This window comes from Triturus cristatus, chromosome 3_1 (assembly GCF_964204655.1).
Source record: "Triturus cristatus chromosome 3_1, aTriCri1.1, whole genome shotgun sequence".
In the NCBI taxonomy this organism is placed as follows: Eukaryota; Metazoa; Chordata; class Amphibia; order Caudata; family Salamandridae; genus Triturus; species Triturus cristatus.
This window is the reverse complement of record NC_140583.1, coordinates 871,972,794-871,992,263: the sequence shown is the minus strand read 5'-3', so window position 1 is coordinate 871,992,263 and position 19,470 is coordinate 871,972,794. Positions and strand designations below refer to the sequence as shown.

At 44.4% G+C, this 19,470-nt stretch overlaps 1 protein-coding gene across 7 annotated transcripts in view; it reads left to right on the top strand.

The window, feature by feature from the left end:
* The window catches only part of UBR3 (ubiquitin protein ligase E3 component n-recognin 3), a 2,077,978-nt gene that overhangs the window by 720,365 nt on the left and 1,338,143 nt on the right, over window positions 1-19,470 (top strand). For all 7 annotated transcript variants that reach the window (XM_085645338.1, XM_085645337.1, XM_085645336.1 and 4 more), the window contains exons 11-12: window positions 4,681-4,767; window positions 4,862-4,927. In XM_085645338.1, coding sequence (XP_085501464.1) covers window positions 4,681-4,767; window positions 4,862-4,927 — 153 coding nt within the window. The remainder of the gene's footprint in view (window positions 1-4,680; window positions 4,768-4,861; window positions 4,928-19,470) is intronic.

Below are 19,470 nucleotides of genomic sequence, written 5' to 3'. Positions count from 1 at the left end.
GGAGTCTATTAAATAACTCTTCATGAGAGTTGAGTACAGACACAGGGTCTGGGTTTGAAAGCCCTCTAGGTTTCATTGCCTCGAGGGTGTCGGCGACCTGCCCATAGATCTTTGCCAGTGTATTCATATCCATTCATATCCCTACAGACAGCGGCCCATTTTTGGGCCTTTGTTATTCTAGAGGGTCAGTTCACCTGGTAGCTTAGATGTACCATGCAGTTGGTCTGTGAATAGTAATCTTGAGCGCATTGTGGTCGCAGTCGTGGATCAAGAACCACCATGTCTTAAAGGGAGGGCCACATTTGTATGGGTAGAAATATATAATCAAAACAGCACGTTTGCAAGAACCTCTTGAGTGTATGGGCACCTTCACGTTCAGATATAGACCTGCCATTACAAGCTCTTAAGCCCATCGGAAGGGAAAAGCACATCAAATGGTTAGAAGCCGTTGTCCATCTTTTAACCGGCTTCAAATCTAACTGTGGGACACCCCAAGATGCATCTTCCTCTTCTGTTACATTGATTGACAAGGGGCCGGAGGGTTCAAAGCTTATATTAGTCACCTGCGACAACCATCAGACCATTGGAGGGTAAAGCGTCAATGGCCTCCTTCAGAATGGTAAGGGTGTTGAACTGCCTATTCACCCCAGTTGTCCTGATATAAACCTAGATGTAATAAGGGGACCCACCCCTAGCAAGGGACAGCCCAAGGATATCCATGGTGACAATCTTGAGCCTCCTAATTGTGCAGACTAGCATATTATTTACTCAGGTGGCAAACCAGCCAGCAGACCGGCCTCTATCTTGTAAGATAGTTGGACAATAAAAGGTTGTAAACCCCGCTCTGTAAATGGGCTCTGTACACCCTGTTTCTTGTAGAAGGCACAGATGAAGTTTAATCAGTGAAAAAAAAACCAGTCCGGGTCAGCCATTTTATATTTTAGGCCAACAATGTTCCGGGAGAGTAAATTCCAGTTCAGATTTCAAATTTCATCCTTATGGTTGCAGGCATTGGAGATGGGTCTGCTGAGGGTGTTGGCAGTCAAGTCTCAGTTGGTTCGGAACCACTATGCTGACATGCACTTAGGTCAGCATCTACCACAATCCTAGGGGCACTGAGCTTTAGACGAATCTTAATTGGCATAGGGAAGGGAAACGCACCTCCAAAGCAATGATATTGTCAGCCATGTTGCGGGAAGCAAGCTTTATCTCAACATAGGCTAAATCACCCCTAAGTAAAGAACAGCATTTCACCCTGGCGATGTCCTGGCGAATGACTGACGGACAGTTCTGCGCATTGCGTATCCAAAGGATCACTTTATTGGTCTATAACTCTTGATTGTCCCTCGCCCCTTCTGACAACCTTGGAACATTGTGCATAAAGATGATATCACCACTCTCCGGCTTTAACTTCCATAAAATCAGAAGCATTGTGCTGTCAGTTGGAGTACTGTGGGGGCGAGCAGATGCCAGCTTCGCTATCATTTGCTCAAAGCACGAGCCATAGAATACACTTCCAGGTGATAAATATCCTTACTCGGAACTCACATACTGTCGGGAGAGGTGGGGGGGGGGGGCACGCAGGTGGAATGTTGTTGTGGGACTTTGATGCCCTGTCAAGACCTTTCAACCCCTGCTCAGACCTCTGAAAGTTCCTAGATGGGCTGGGTTCCTGAATTATGCGTCCGGCCTGGGATGATGTGGAGAGTACATTTTGTCAGTATGGGGAGCCTGGTGGTCTGAGCCCACTGGTAGCAAATTTCCCAATGTCAGTTGTCGAGGTGGGGTAGATATAGCTTAGTGTAACTCCACTATGGAATTAATCAGCAGCCTCAGATATTTTACCTCGTCCTTGAATTTTGAAAATGACTTTTATCAAAACGTGGATCAAATCAGAGCGGTCTTGAGTTTGACACCTGAACCCTCCACGGTGACCAGCTCACGATCACCATCGGGCTCTGTGCTGGTTAAAAGGGCAGATCGATTACTGCATGGAATGCCTTACATAATAGAGGGGGGTATGTGATGTGACAGAGCAGGCTTCGGAGCAAGTGTTCTGTCTAAGGGTTCTGTCACTGCAGCAGTCTCTTGATCCCATGGGCTTTCAGGCCTGTGTTCGAGTGGTTTTATTCCCTTTTCCTGCATTTTGGTAAATATTCCTGCTAGGGATTTCCCAGACGCCTTAGTACCATGGGGTGAGGCCGGGGGAGGATCAGTTGAGGGTTTAAGCAGAGATTTCGATTTCAACATCGTTCCCACCTCCTCTACCAGACTATCAATCTCCGATAAGGTGTTCCTACTAACCCTGGGCGTTTTTCGCGTACTAGCGCTACACGTAGCTACGCAAAGTGCACTTTGCACTACGCGAGATACGCGTAGCGCTACGCGAACTGCGTAGTATGCTGTTCGCGATGATTGCACAGTGCCGGATGCTTGTCCGCACTGTGCAATCATTGCAAATGGTATCTTGCACAGTGCAAGAGGTCGTTTTCTGCCGCTCGAGTAGATGTTTACTCGAGCGGCAGATTTCTGAACGCGGACTGGTAGTTTCTCATCGCAATGAGAAACCTGACCTCCCCGCGTTGAGAATCTCGCCAGGAGATTTATTTTCCACGCTTGCGATCGGCAACTTGATGTTGCTGATTGGGAACGAAGAAAAAGTCTTGCCGGGATGTCATTTTGCTTGCTCGCAGTTGCCAACTTGACGTTGAGGACCGCGAGCGAGCAATAAATATCAACTACTCTACGCTACGTGATTTTGCACTGTGCTACGTGCAATTTGCGTAGCGCGAAGTAGCCCAAACTACGCAAACTTCGCTAGCGTAGTTGTCCGCCCAGGGTTAGTTTCTACTGGCTGTCACGCTGGTCCTTTTCTTGGAGTCGGATGTATTCATAGTTGTTTCCAGCAACTTCCTTTTCCCTATGCAGCTGCACAACAGCCAAGATCAGGGACACTGCTGTAATAGCTTTATCAACCCAAATGATACAGTAATGATAGTTTTAGTACCTTGTGGCCTTGCAGGTGTCAGGGGGGTAGCCCAGCCTCCTCAGATGATGACGGGCCGTCCTTGGCCCAGGCTTTGCCTGGACAACCTCCTTGATGCCCCATACAGCGGTAGAATCGTTGGCGCTGTCTAGCAGTGGGGGGGCTCCTCACTTTTATAGCTTTGTAATGGAGGACGATAGTTAAATTACATTCTTAAATTAGTCCTCTGTCATTTAGCGAAGTTATGTGGATTAACCATACATCTACCGAGATATACAATTAATCTAGGCTGTAATTCATATCCAAGGATGCAGGATGGAGAGCTCTTATTAATAAGGCATCATGCTCATTGGAATGTCTTAAAATGTACGTTTATGTATTGTTTTATTGTATTGCATGTTTCTAGGGAAATCCGTAATTTGTAAATGTTATGCCTCATTATTATATGGCTTTATTGTAAAGCTGAAACAATAACTAAAATGAACATTGCCTTAAAATTTTAATTTATTTCCACAGTGTCCACTTTGTGCGCCAAGTTCACCTCCATGCCCCTCATTTCAACCAAAAGTGCAGCATACTCTGTAGAGCCCTCTGAATCTCTTCCCCTCCTCTGTTACATCTACTGCTTGTTTCTTCTGGGAACGACGTGGCAGGGTCTTCTAGCTTCTTTTATTTCCTGTCAGGTTTGCTCATACTACAAGTGGAAATATATCCTCTTTCAGCTTTTCTTTCCAAGTGTAGCTTGACGGCTCGAAAATTGAAGTATTTTATTAGGAGAGAAGGAGCTTAGCAGAAATATAGATTTGTAGGCATGCTGTCTCACACGATTCCCCCAATGACTGAATAGGGTTGTTTTAAGTTGTTCTACTGCATTGCCTAAACCCCTTTGAAAGCCTTTGTCATATCTCATGCAGTTTCTTTCCATGTCCACCTTCAGCTCTACAAGCTCTAGCATAACATGCTCTTGTTAGTGGAGTAGTATTCATTTGTTGTAATCTATTTATTCTTTTGTAGGTCATCATTGATCGTTTGTTACTGCCTAGAATTGTGTATATATTGCTATTGCTGGATACTGCATAAGATGTCATGCTAACAGTTATAATTTTTAATGAGCTATGCATTTTTCATTGAATCCTTTAAAATTGGCGCACCATCCTGTACGTTTTCGTCTTTCCTTTTACAGACTATCTTCCCTTGCTTGATAAATTGACATTGTCCTCATCTGTTTGTGCATTCTAAAGTATTCTGGAGGCGCTGTGATGGTGCCAGCATTTAAACCACAGTCCACCTTAAGTACAAAAGTAGCACATGGAGCAAAACTATAGACAAAAAATTAAGAATAGATGCATCAACAAAAAGGATACGACTAGCACCAGCTAGAAAATATAGCCTGTTGCCTGGTATTTAGCACTAGTGTTTTAAAATTATGAGAATAAAGTCGTATGGTACACATGACTGCACTTAAATCTGTGAAAAGTCCTTATGCATTCCTTCGAATTATGTCCTTCTTTCTCAAAATCTGCAACTCTTCTACTGTATGCTGACTTGTCTGGAAATTCTCAAAATACTCCCTCTGAGTTGTGCAAATTTGTTTTTTGAGCACCACAGTTTACCTTTTTATGGATAATTGCCCATGTCACAAATGTAACTGCAATTATTTGAATTGTCTAATGTTCTGCCACTTCTTTCCCTAGGAGACACAGGACTATACTAGAAATGTTGTTAGATATTGCCTTGAAGCACTTCAGGACTGGTTTGATGCCATCAACTTTATTGATGAGGTATGTTTGATTACAGTCCAATCATTCAATTTGCAGAGTAGAAATGTCTTGCAACTGTTATTTATTTTAATACTGCTTCATTTTTTTTCCCCAGCCAGCTCCTAACCAGGTCACCTTTCACTTGCCACTGCATCGTTATTATGCTATGTTTCTGAGTAAGGTAAGCTTGATGTTTAGTAGACTTATGGATAAAATCTTTATTGCTTAATTCACTGGTGTCAACTACCTTCTTTTGTTGGTTTGGCACCAGGCCATGCCTTAGAGTTGCGGTTCCAAAATGGGCTTCGTGAATCCAAAGAAAAAAGAAAGAAAATGTACTAAATAACCCAAGGCCGCAAATAAAGCTCCATACGCCAACCATGGTGGTTCAACCACCTGCTTTGGGTTAGGAACAGTGCGAAAAAGCCTCCATAAACAAGGGTTGACATCCAGAGCAGCCTGTTTCGGGGGGATTGGAAATTATTTATATCAAAAAAATAAATTGAAGTTCCCTGAGAAAATAAGTTCTGAACTGATTCAAAACATGCTGTGGCTCGCACCGTCCGCCATGCTTAGCACACCAGTTTGCCAATGGCCCAGAAACAAAGAAAGAGTGATCAAGAGAATAACATGACTGACTGTGGGCCCTGTTATTTTTTTGTTTTGTTTTTTAAAGGGTTCACAGGCTCTACTGTAAGGTTCACTAACCCTTGCTGGCTGAACTTTACTTGGGATTTAAGGTCCTGGTTCTGGATCTGTGGACACTGAGAAAGGTCCAGTATAGGGCCAAGACACATGACATGGGTGTGCATTCCCTTGGCTAGGATTTGTGAACCTCAAAGCGTGTTGCGTCTGAAGGCCCAAACCTAACCCCATGGCCCACGACCCCTTAGCAAAATAATTTTTTTGTTTTAAATTTTAACTTGAGGGAGTTCCCTCCGGAACCCCCAAGCCTTACCATCACATAATCGTGAGACTTAGGAGATGCTACCAGTGTCCCCTTTTAGCTCATTTTGTTTTATTTTTCAGGGCTCACAGATTGAGCCTTGTAACAGCAACCACAACAGATTTTGCTCTGTTGTGGCCAGCCAATCGGAGAGCTTCAGGTCTGTGGTCCCAGATTTATGTTTGCAGTCCTGAATTGGCTGACACAGGAAAAAACTCCTTTGACCAATCAGATTTGAATATTTACATCCACAGAAGGACCTCGAACCCATGTTCACAGACCACTGAGGATTAACGGTCCAGATAATCTCTACAAGTTGAACATTTGAAGCCACCATGAAATGTGTTTAGTTGCTAATATTTTGAAAACCACTTAAAAGATTTACAACAAGCTATTCAAAACCACTTCCTTGAATTAAGTTTTACTTTCAGGCCAATTTTGGTGTAAGTTAGTTCAGCCATTTTTTATATCGTAGAGCAAAGAATGCTATGGGAATTAAAATGGGTAAACTCACTCTATTGGCCATCCCTTTTTTCAGTCTTTGACTTGATAGATCTGCTCAGACTTGGCAGTGCCAAACCGAAATGGAATGAATCTTTTTGTGGAAATAATCCTTTTGTCTTTCTTTATCTCTGTGAAAAGTTGTGAATGATAGAACCAGAGAAACAACGTAGAACCTTTGCGAAATGTTCACCAGGGCATTGTATTCAGAGCTTCTGTAAAACATTTGAGTTCTTGATAATGCTGGAAAATATCTATTTTGTGTATTTTATTTTACAGTTTAAAAAAAAATTCTGACAGGTATTACATCTATATCATGTGCAGATACATTTCTACATGACACATTGTGTACACACAGATGCTACAAATACTAGTCTGACATTACAACCTTCAGAGTCCAAGACATTTCCGGGTTTATCTGCCCCTTTGACACATTTAAGAGATTGAAGCAGAATATAAATGTCACAAGTTTGTACATGTGAAAAACATGAGCTCTGTCTTCATGAGCCGGTTAAAAGCCTTGAAAGATCTATGAAGAACAATTGAGTTATTTTTCTCATCATGAAGAGAAAACTATCCATTTTGGGATATTCACTGATATTCTTAAATGGAAAATATCTTTGTGTTGAATCCCAGTACACTTTCCAAAAAGTCATTTCAAAATTTTGTTTTAAATATATCCACCCTTTCCTCCATTTACGCCTTTTTATTCACACTTTTAGTAATTCCAGTTTACATTCAAAATCGGTTGAAAGGAACATCTGGGAAGAAAGCCCTTTTCACTTCTCCTTTTTGTAAGGAACCCATGTACAAATGTAGGATTAAAGAGGAATTGATACCGCATTCTTAAGGCAGCAGTCTGCTCCAGAGCCTTAGAATGTAATGCATTCTCTATTATCCTCAGTTAATTTTTCAGCTCTGTGGGTTATGGATCACTGAATCATATTTGTACAATAATTTTTTTGCTTAAACATCTTTAACTATCACCTTTTGATGGACTTGGATTTCTGTTACTTTGCATCTGAGAAGAGAGTGTGAGCTTTGTTTCCTATCCCCATAAACGACAAGACAGGTCCAAGTCGAAAGTTTGGTCCTGGTCCAGTTCGAGATTCCAAAGTCACCACAGTCCTTCCAGGGGTCAGTCTTCCTTTTGCACCTAATCTTTGAGTTAGTTGAAGAAAAAACACTAACAAGAAGTATAAGGGTGATTTGGCCCCCTTCCCTCCACTCTTACTCTGGTAAGAAGCCACGAAGGCGGCACCATACATCTCTATCTTGCTCCCAGTTGATCGACTTCGGAGCCCATCACACAACTTGTTCCGGCACAAAGCACGTTTTTGGGGCCACCGGCCACTCCTACACAGATGGAATAGTTCTCCGAAGCCATTCTTAAACTCTTTGGATCCTTCCTGATTTTTTTGGTGAGTCCGACGGCCCCACGGAGATGAAAGATTTTCCATCTATGATGCTGCTAGCAGGTTTGTCCTCTGTGGCAGCTGGACCCTATAAGCCCATACTAGGGCCGCCTCTGGCTCCACTCTTGACTCCACCACGGGCCACGCCTGTTCCCAGCGCTTCAACACCGACTCCATCAACTCCGAAAGGCAAGCTTCCAACTGTCCTCTCTGACCTAGACTCAATGCCGGTTCAGCCTCGATCGAAGTCGCGCTTGCCGCCATTGTTGCTCCATTTCCGCCACTTAATATACCTCCACAATGACACCAGCATAATGTGCATTTCCTGTTCGGTACGGATTTTTATATCTATTACAATACGGGTGATGAGATTAGCCAACCATATCATGCGGAGAATTGTTATGAAGACCTGCAGGAGGCAAATGGCCTTAAACCTCCCCGAGTCATATTTGTAGGGTGGCCGAGGTCCTTGACCTACTTTAGGGATCAAGACCATTTTACTGATGGAGGTTCTCCAGCCAGGGCAGACATCAGCTCCTTTTGCTATTTAACACAGCTCTTATGGACAGCTCTTGTGGGCATTGGCCAAACCTTGCAGTGACCCTAATGGTCAACCGCCAAATTGCATGACTCCACCGCCCTGCACTGGGCAGCAAGAATCAGCTACTCAAAACAAATGAAAGCTTCCAACACTGCTGATCACGTTCGCCTGAACGGGGCCGGTGCGAGATATGGGTGCCGGGACCTGTTTGTCAATTACTGGGAACCGTCGTATTCTCAGTTATGAATACAAAAAGACTCGCACTCCAGGATCTGGGTAGATATGCATTGAGTTAGACACCATTATGATAATAACACGTTGTGTTGGATTATGAGCTGACATGATATAATGTCAGTCATTTTTTAAATTCATTGACACATATCTTTTATTTTAATTCTCTACAGTTGTGTAGATTGACTTTGCACGCGTTTACAATTATGCATTTCTAAAATATTGTTTGCAAATAAAGGATGTGCATCCTATATGGTTGTGAATTACACATATGGTTTATAATTGTGAAGCTGTAAGCAATTGTAACGTTACAAGTGGTCTAAAGAGATGTAGTCTGTCCTCGATATTTATGCAAGCAGCCATAACAGATTGTCTGTCTTTTATGTTTGTGTCGTTACACTTTAAAATAGTGGCTGTGTTTATGTGCAAGTTGGCTTTGGAAAAAGACCTCTGTGGTCGAAACGTGTTGCTGATTAAACCAATACAACTGACTTTACTGAACATGGTCCTGGAGTGCGAGTGTTAGACCTGTCAGCCCTAGGGTGGTCTTTCCCTGTGTTTTTGCCCATGCCTCATTTTTTCCACCCTCTTTTTCGTTGGCCTTAGGTCTCCGAGCGCCTTTCCATTGCTAATCAGTGTTAAGGTGCAGGTGCTCTCTTCCCCCAATACGGCTGCCATAGGCCCCTGCTACTGCGGAGTGGCCTTTTTAGTAGCACCCTAGTTGCCAGGAGCTGGCTGGGACCCTACAACATTGTTGCGACACCAGCCCGCCTTTTTGTCCTATAGCTAGAGTGGGGAAGCTCCTGGAACTTGCTGGAACCTTCTAGAAGATGGGTGGGGTTTACTTTTGCCGCCTTAGAGAGGGGTCACCTGACCTAGGGATTCTTAAGGAAAGGAGGGAACATTTTTAGTCAGTTGGGGCGACGACGACCTGGGGGAACCTACGCAAGAGTTTTAGGCGGTAGGGCCTAGTCAGGGACCTACGCCACTGAAAGTGACAGGGCTTAGGTACTGCCTTTTAAGTTGAGTGAGGGATCCTGAGCTAGCCCACTGATCTGGCCCAGCAGGAGGGGGACCCAGGGCCAACTTTCCAAGCCTGACTGAGAACTCCCTTCAGTCACCAACTCGCCTCCCCCCCCCCCCCCCCCCCCCAAGGAACAAAACTACTAAGGGCGCCAGAACCAACAAGCGCCAAGAGGACTACAGAAACTTACCACAGAAACTTACCACAGAACTGCTGGGGGATCGACCAGGTACCTGCGCTGTGCCACTCCTGCGCTCCCTGCCTTAACCTGGGCCCCCTCCCTATCTTGTTCTGCCACGGGCGTGTGGCCTGCCACCTCCCAGCCTACCTGTCCCGAGCTGGGGCGTCTCTGGGGGAGTAGGGGGCGCTGGGCGCCGAACAAATCGCCACCCCCCCAAGCTGCAGGCCAGCCCTTAATTTCCACCACCCCCGCTGGGGATGCCAGAAAGGAATTGCTCACCGCTGCGGCCCTGGGCCGTGTGAACTGTCCCCTGCCATCCTCGGTGCCCGCGGGGAAGACCGGGGCCTCGTCGCTGCCATCGCAGCCCCCGCGACGCGGCCCTCCACAAGGAGAGAGCCGCCGGAATTGAAGGAAGGCCTCGCGGGGCCTGGAAGCCGCGTACTGGGGTCACGTGACTGGGGCGGACTGTCAAACACCGCCCCGCCGACTTCTGAGGAGGAAGAGGCCGCGCCCCCGCAGGTCACGCTGCCCACGGCGGCTGCGGGTGCGCTCCAATCCCCGCTTCTGAGGAGGCCCTCGCCCCGGACGTCGCCGGGAGGCCTAGTCGGCTGGCGGGCGGGCTCCCCGGAGAGCGAGCCCCTGCCTGGTCGGGGAAACCATCACCAGGGCCTTCGGAAGGCCAAAGCACAAGGTAACCCCCCGGGGAGGAGGGCGGGAGGCCCGAAAGAGGCCCGGAGCTAGCCCCTCCCCCGGGGTGATCCATCGTGGGTCTGCTGGGTCCCCTACGGCCCGGAACGGGCCCCCCACATCGGTCGACGGCCGCAGATGCTCTTGCCCGGTGGAGGGGCTAACAGTAAGCCATCACCAGAAGTAGGTTTGGGGGAGAAGGGGGGGGGCTGAGTATCGCCGGAGCTCACAGACTGCCACCTCCCGCCGTGACTCTTGAACCTCGGATCTCCGACCCTGATTACTATCCTAGTTCAGGACTCTGGCCTAAGGAGGTGCTTAGCGCGTGGACCTCGTTGCCCTAATTAGCGCTGTGAAAATTTGCTATGCCTAGCGCCTCAAGGAATTAAATGGTTAGCGCTTTCGACTGGTGCTATGCTCTGATGTAACGCGGTGATGACCTGGCATGGCTATAGTGCCCTGAGTCCATGCCCAGTTTAGCGCTGTAGTGGATTGCAAGGTTCCATGCTCAAATGTAAAAGAGATGGTTAGCGCTGTAGTGAATTGCAAGGTTCAATGCTCAAATGTAAAAGTGATGTTTAGCGTTTCAGTGACAGTCAATGTTTCACGCTCTAAGGAATTACTCAGTTTAGCGCGTTAATGAATTGCTATGTGCCGCGCTCTGCTTGAAATGCCATGTTTTGGAGCACTATTGATTTGCCATGTGTAGCGCTATGCTTAAGTGCCATGTTTTGAAGCGCTATTGATTTGCTATGTGCCGCGCTTGGCGTAAACACTGTGTTTGACGCTCCCCAGGATCACCAGGTGTCGCGCTTTGATTCAATGCCAGATTTTGATGTATTAATGAACTGCCAATCTATTCCTAATGAAATGCTTTTGATCCTAATGTTGATCTAGATAAAACTGATTGGTTTTATTCAACGTACTGTGTGGTGTCAATTATTGCGTGCGTTTCAGTAAAATACTTCTATTTACTTGTAGAACCTTTACCACGCATATGCTTTTACTATTCATGCTTTTACACCTGGAAAGGGGTTTTACGCATAAAATGAGGCACATCTAAAGACAGCTTTCAGAATAAAGCGTGGGGTTTTATTTGTGCAACACAGAAGGGCTTTCCCAGATGTCAGATGAAACACTATGCAAATGTATATATGTATGTGTCTATATATATATATATGTGTGTGTGTGTGTGTGTGTGTGCAAGCAACAATAACACACCTACAAGTAAGCAAGTGCAACTGTTAAATGCATGGAATAAAATACATGCAATAAAATACAAGCAGATAATAATGATGATAATTCTTGACATCCACTGCAAGAAATAAACACTGTTAGATGCAAATAATCAGACACATTGAATAAACTCAGTCAAAGGAAAGCATGAAAGATATATACACAGAATACATCAGAAGGTTATAACCACTGGAGACTTGAATGTGCGCACAGACACATTCACACATGACAATGCCAATACACATAGAAAATACATCACTGGCTGCAATAATTTAATCTTAGCCCACTCCAGACTGGGAGATTCCCAGCCGCGAACTGCTACACTGAATTTGACGCGTCTGTCCTTCATTCAGGTCCAAGATCCCGCTTTCCAAGACAACATACCTCAGTTTTATAATCTTAATGCACTAGAAAATTCCGAGAGGACCTCCTCTGTGCTAAGGAAACTTGCTGGAATTGGCTACACTCCCACAAGCATTCCAAAGGCAAAGGAGTTATCTCATATTCTGCTGTGCTCCCACATTTTCCAGCCCCTTATCTTAGTGAAGCTTGACAAAGTACAAAACATCTCTAGAAGTACAGAAAACCATCTTTGAAAAAATGTATTGGTATTTTGGATGACAAAAACAGTTGGACACATGTTAGCATTGATCAATGGTATGGACGGTTGATACAGCAAGGCATACATCAGTGCACCATTAGATACATCATAGTGGGCGGTTGTCATACCGACTACATTCCATGGGCCAGTGGTATATAGTTCATCTCATGACCAGTCCTTTATCTTGGGTCGCATCAGCCACTAATTTCTGATAATGATTCTACGAGTGGGGGTTCACATATATTTCTGCGGTAGGTATTCCAACTGCCCCAGATCCAAGACCATTTTTTAGGACAGCCCCTATGTATATAAACTGATTTCTCTGCGATCATGGCCCCATCCATATCTCTGCACCACTGGCGTAGGGTAGGTGTTTAATGGCATCCCCAGCTCTGCACTATATTAGGTTTTGCTACTGTCATGCCCATTGTCACCCAGTACTGTGCTGTGTGGTTGAGGTCTGTGGGTTCCCATACATTAAGAAGGCATCTCTTCAGTTCAGGGAGAATTGTGACCTTCGTGACCTGCGAAATTGTGCCCATCACTGCATTCCAGTAACCCGCAATCCTGGGGCACAGCCAGATGGTGTGAAAGAATGAACCTGGTGTGCCACATTGTCTGGGGCATAGTGGAGTGGGTGTCCTATGAATTTTGTGTAGAAGTGTTCTAGTTTAGTAAGTGCGGTGTAGGATTTTCAATTGCACCAGCTTGAGCCTGGACTGTATTGCGGCCTCCCTAGGGGACGCCAGTGCCTCTTGCCAGTCTGCATTATCCAATTCACCAACATCTCGTTCCCATTTGGCTTTGAGGGCTGTAGTGGGATCTGGGTGGTTGTTTATTAATTTCCGATACGTCTGTGAAATGGCCTTCTTTGTGAGTTGGTCTGTGAGGAGTCTACCTTCCAATGGGGAAGATTCCGTCAGTCTTGTACCGTGGGGGATTAGTGTCGTGAGTGCATGTCTGATCTGGGTATACCGGAATATTTCGATGGGAGCCAGATCGTATGTGATCCGTAAGTGGGCAAACTGGACCATCTCCCCTTTTTTTCCCGAAGATCTCCTACCCTGGAGATAGTTATCAGGTCCCACTGCCTAAAACCTTTTGTGTTATGCAGTGTACCAAGTTTTTTGGAGTCCCAGAGTGGCATGGCCTGCGTTGTTACTCACTCCCACCCCATCGCTCGTTGCGACTCAAACCATATTTTGTCAGTGTGTTCCATTGGACCGGTAAGGGTACCTTTCCAAGCCTTGTTATAGGGTGCCCCCATGATCCCTGCCGTTCCCAGGAGATGCCTATCCATGTGGTAAGCAGGGTCATCCTGTGATATGTGAAGCCACTGGTTAATAACAAAAAGCTGTGAGGCCCAATACTATAATTTGATATCAGGGAGGGCAATGCCGCCGTCATACCAGCTTCTCGTGAGTTTATGGAGGGCTATGCGCGGCGCCCTGCCATCCCATATTAGAGTGGTCACTTCTGCGTTTATTTCCCTAAAATATTTGGGGTGGACCGGGAATGGTATATTTTGTAGGAATCTGGGAAGCGCCATCATTTTATAGAGGGCTGCTCTTCCTAGTAATGTTAACAGGAGTGAACGCCAGTGTTGAACATCACGGCGGAATCGCCTCATGGGCTCGGTGAGGTTTTTAGCAATGAATCGGGTCTTATCGTGTGTGATATATATCCCTAGATATTTAAATCCCTCCTCAGCTATTTGTACATCTCATCCCTGTGGAAGTCTTGGCCGGGAGCCGTGCAGTATGTAAAGAAGCGATTTTGCCCAATTAATGGTATAGCCCGACACCCGCCCATTTGAGTCACAGATATCCAGTAGGCAATTGATGGAACGTGCTGGAGATGCGAGATATAACAGTATATCGTCCTCATAAAGTGAAATGCGGTCCTCCCAGTCCACGGTCCATTTTAATCCACGTATGACCGGGTCCTGACGCACCCACGCTGCGAGCGGCTCCAGCACAAGAGTGAAGAGTAGTGGTGACGTGGGACAGCCTTGTCTCGTCCCTCTACCCAACATGAAATCTGTTTATATGTGTCCGTTCACGACCACCTCAGCCAGTGGCTACGTATAGAGTAGTTGGATCCAAGAACAGAATTTTGGACCAAATCCCAAGTGTCTAAGGACCGCGAACAAGAAGGACCACTCGACAAGGTCGAACGTCATTCGTGCGTCCAGTGATAGGATAACTGCATCTTCTTCTATGATAGATTTGCGAGCTATGACTTCATTTATGCGCCGCAGGATAAGTGCCGTACTATGATTCGGCATAAAGCCTGATTGATCCGGGTGGATCACCTTGACTAGGTGTGGCTGAAGTCGCATAGCAAGTGCCTTTGCCAGTATTTTTGCCTCTGCATTAATTAGGGAAATCAGTCTATAGGACGCACACTTGTGCGGTGGCATGCCGGGCTTGTAAATTGCCACTATTGTGGCCAGGCGCTGTTCCTGTGGTAGGATTCCTCGTTCCAGACTGTCTGTATACATATTAAGTAAATGTGGTAGGACATGCGGTGCTGCCCTTTTCTAGAATTCTACTGGAATTCCATTGGGTCCTAATGCTTTCCCTGTGTGTAGTGCCCCTATTGCTAGCTCAAGGTCTTCTGTAGTTAGGTCCTTGTCTAGGGTTTCGGCCACCTTAGCAGACAGAGTGGGCATTCTTATGTCTTTGAGGAATTCTAGATTTTCTTCCACTGTGGTGGTTGCTGTTGGGGTGTATACCTTCTTAAGGTGTAACGCTAATGCTTCTGTTACATGTTGGGGTTCTGCCGTTAAACTGCTCTCTTCTCGCCTAAGCTGCGCAACACATTTACTAGCTCATTCTTTCTTATCCCGCCATGCCAGGAGTTTCCCCGCCTTATCTCCTTGTTCGTAAATGGTGTGCTGAGTTTTCGCGTGCTTAGTTTTTGCCTCTTCCCATGTATAGACCCTGTACTCTTGTTGTGCTAGGTGTAACCTGTGTGTTGTGTCTTCAACTGAGTGTACAGCGTGAGACATTTCTGCCCGGGACATGTTCTGCTCTAAACTGTCAATGTGCTGTTGCTGTGTACGTTTATGTCCCGTTATCAAAGAAATTGCTTGCCCCCTGAGAACCGTCTTGTACAGAAAACAATCTTGATCGTGGATAACCTAAGCAACATGAGTGATCTGGGGGCCTGCCTGTGTGCGCAAAGCTCAAGCTAGACAGAGTCAGAATTCAAGATGGCATGAGGGCATATCAAAGTCAATAGTAAAAACCCATAAAAACTTCCCAATGTACAACATAATGCACATTTGTGCACCACTGCTTATCCTATAGCATCACACACTTAATTTCCCAATGTACAACATAATGCACATTTTAGAACCACTGCATATAACACTACACTCCGAGACAGAGAAGTACATTCCAAACCTTTCTCTCTCTCATGCTTTCAAACGCACATCCCCCTCGTTCCGTTCCTGGCAAAGCTGTAAAAAGCAAACACGCCCACTCTGAAGCTTTAAGGAGACACGAAATGCAAGCACTAGGCAGAGTGCACATGCAGAAAAAAAAATGTCGTACATTCAAGCGAGAATAAATCTAAACACCTCAAATCAATAAAAACAATAGTAGTCAAAGGTCATCATGTGGTCCCAATACATGGGAGTGCCTCTGGCACTACAGCCATACATCAAGATAAAGGATACTTTTTGATTCTTTCGGCCTTTTTGCAATTGCTAGATCAGCACACTCAGTTTAAGTCACCATGTGTTAAGAGCTTTTTTAAAGGTTTTGCAATGTTTGTTTCCTTCCTCTCCCTTTGTCATACCACAGTAGAACGTTAATATGGCCCTCACATTTGTGTTGTGCACTCCATTTGAGCTTCTTCAGAACTTAGCCTTGCAGCTCCTCACTCAAAAGATTGGCGTGAGTCAGCTTCAAGCTCTTTTAGTCAACCTGCTGTACACCACCATTTTCCCAGACAAACTGGATTGTAGAAATGATCATCTTTCTTGCAAAAGTTGTGATACTGATCCGCATCAGTTGAACATCAGCCTGTTGGCATTCTGTGCTCTGCCTCAGCCTTCTAAGGAGGAGGAGAGACTCCATCGCTCGGACCCCAAGAAAGGGCTAAGCTTGTACATCGATCGTACCAAGGAACGCCGGGTGGACAATCAACTCTTCGTTGGGTTCTCTGGAGTGAAAAAGGTAAGGCTGTGCAGAAGAGAACCATTTCTTGCTGGTTCATGCTATGCATTAAGATATGTTATGCCTTTGCTAAAAATCATCCTCTGGAAGACCTGTGTGCTTGCTTTACCGGGGCCAGTCCTGCTTCCACTGTGTTGAAATGCAACATCCCTGTCTTGGAAATTTGCCAGGTGGCTACGTGGCTGTCCCTCCACACATTCATGAAACACTATTGTCTGGACAGTCCGGTCTGCCGAGAGAGGCCCCTTCGGTCCTGCATGAGTTCTGGTTTGAGTCCAGCCATAGACCCACCTCCAAATAGGTACTGCTTTGGTATCCATTCCAAATTGTCTGAGGTTTGGGCAGGGTTCGTAAAAGAGATCTACAGCTAGAAGTATCTATCGAAAGAACACCTTACCTTCAGTAACACTCTTTTTGGGTAGAGACTTTATCTAGCTGCAAATTCCTTACATACTCTCCTATCCTCATTAACCCATATTGATACTGCTCTTACAATAGACACCAGCAATTCAGGTAGTTTGCCATTACACCCTAAAAACAAAGAACACTGCCAAACCAAAGATGGGCACGTATTGCAGCATCATTACCTATCAAGGGTATTACTCACTGAATGGTGTCTCAACCATCACCTCAAATAGATCGTTCGAAATAGTATCAAATTCAAACAATCACGAAACAAAGACTTTGAGTCAACTAGTCAGCTAAAAGTATGTTCCTGCAACATTGCAGGTTGGCCACAAATTTACTGCTACAAAGACGCAATAATATTTATTTAAATTTTCAATATTATATGCATCCAAGAAAACTGGAAACCTCATACACTAAACCTTCTAGGTTTTTGAAAGGTTTGATAATCCTGCAGTAAGAGTACTGTTGAAAGACCATCAAAGGCTTGGCTGTCCTAGTAGCAACAAGGCACCATCTAAAACCAGAGAAAATTGATACTTTATTTCTGTGGATGCTATTGGGTAAAAGAAAATGCCTGAAAAAATTATTTCTTTACAATCTTTAATAACAGTAAATTTATATAAGCAATCGGGAGGTGGAAATGAGACAAAAAAAATACTGAACCATATTGCCGGCATACATTTAAACAACTTAATATTAAACTGTGATTTCAACCTCATTCTAATGTTAGTAGACCCTGAAGAAGATTAACACTATGAACAAAATCTACTATGGAATATCCAGGAGCAAGAAATGTTGCCTCAAGGGAGAGATGCATTGGGCAAATTGAAGCTTAAATCATTCTATCCCATGAATCTAAGAGTATTTAATGGTTGCTTTGATGAGGACATCCCAATGTCAGTTACGCACATTGGAAATACAAGAATGTCAACAATACACCCAATGTGTTTGGGATGTAAAATGCTCATATAAAGAACAGCAGAGGCTAGATCTTTACAGTCCATGCCAATCCAGGAACCTTGAGGATTTTTGGAGACATGTTAACAAAACATCAGATGCAATTCCCATGAATAATAATGCCAACGTTACAGCTCGGATTGTATTTGTAAAATCATTGTACTTGCAAAGTGGCCAACGTGAAGAACTGGCATCAATTTCTAATAACTTTCAAAGTTCCTTTTGGACTTAAATTTATTACAGGAGCTCCATCTTCCTGGAATGATGACTTTAGTTAAAAACCAATTTAACTACTTACAACCAAATAGACCCCCACAGATCAGATTATACAAATAATCAAAAGAAGCAAGAAAGATGCAGTACTGGAGCCAACTGGGATGTCGGCAGTTGTCTTCAAGTCAAACCCAATGTATTGGCTAGAAACATTTAAAAAATCTCTATTAGAAATGCTCTAATACTGCTACTGTTCCGTGCCCCTGGTAAGGGTCACATCCACATCTACTTTATAAGAAAGCAATAAAAAAAGATCTTGCCAAATATAGATTAATTGTACTTTTGGATATAGATTCTAAATACTTTGCATCCTTGCTGCAAGATGACTTGAAAAATTGCGTAGAAGAGAAGACCCTACTTACCTGGTGCCCTGGTTCTAGATGGGTTTTCGATTAGACTACAACGGTATAGACGATATCATGGTGAACAGTGCCCTTGCATTTAAAACAATATTCAGTTTTATCAAATAACATGCCTGCTTTGTTGAATAAAAAAAACCTTTGATTCTATCTATAGAAACCTTCTAGGGACAAAGCTCACCAAAAGATGAAGCCCAGATAAATTGCTAAAGACATCACGATTCTTCACTTAAAGACAACAGGTGCGTGGGCTCCTAATCTGCAATCATCCTACTGCATAAACTTCTACCACATCAAAGATATCTTAATTTATTAGGAGAAGGCACCTCACCCACAAATACTACTAGCATGCTTCATCAAAGCTATGTTCTCCTTATCCGAATAGACCACTTGGATGGGCTCAAACACCTGTTGGAAGCTCGTGATAAAGATTCATCTGGATAAAAGCAGTGATCCAGTTATTAATATACAAGACCAATGTTGACATATTATACTATTCTGTGGTCCTTTCAAAAATTGGTATACAGCAAAGTGATCTGGTTGCTTAACATTTTGAATTCATGTATTATTTATAATATTCTAAGAGATTGAAGATGAACCAGTACTGGTGTTCTAGCCACACTCCATAATGGTAGGTCAATCAATTTGTACTATATTGGATCCATGATACCTCATCGTTTAGCCCCTGTTTGTAAGTCTTGAGTCGATTTATCCAGTCTTCATAAAACTGCAGTTTTTGGCATATATTATTTGTATTAGTATAATTTCTCTGACTGCCCATCTGAACTCCTTTTCGGAATGACCCGAGTCAATGAAATGTCTAGTTAGTTTGGTGCTGTATTTCGTAAACCTGATTTATTAAGGGGTATTTGCTGCATATTTCCTTTCCTCATAAATGACTATGGCCGGATAGTCTGTCATGTAGCTTGACTGCCAATTTATCAGCGTGTTTTTTGTACTTGCTCTTCGCTGTAAAATTTCTTTGCAGTCTCAAGAGGGGCCTAATTTGAGGTTTTCCATGAGAGATCTGAATTATTCTCTACTCATAGGGATTGTAAAGTTGAGAAACCCATTTCTACTGTTTAATCAAGCACTAAAATCTTATTAGCAGTTCTTTCTCAACTTTTCTGCCAATGTGAGTAGAGACAAACTACCTTTTCTAGACCTTAAAATCAGC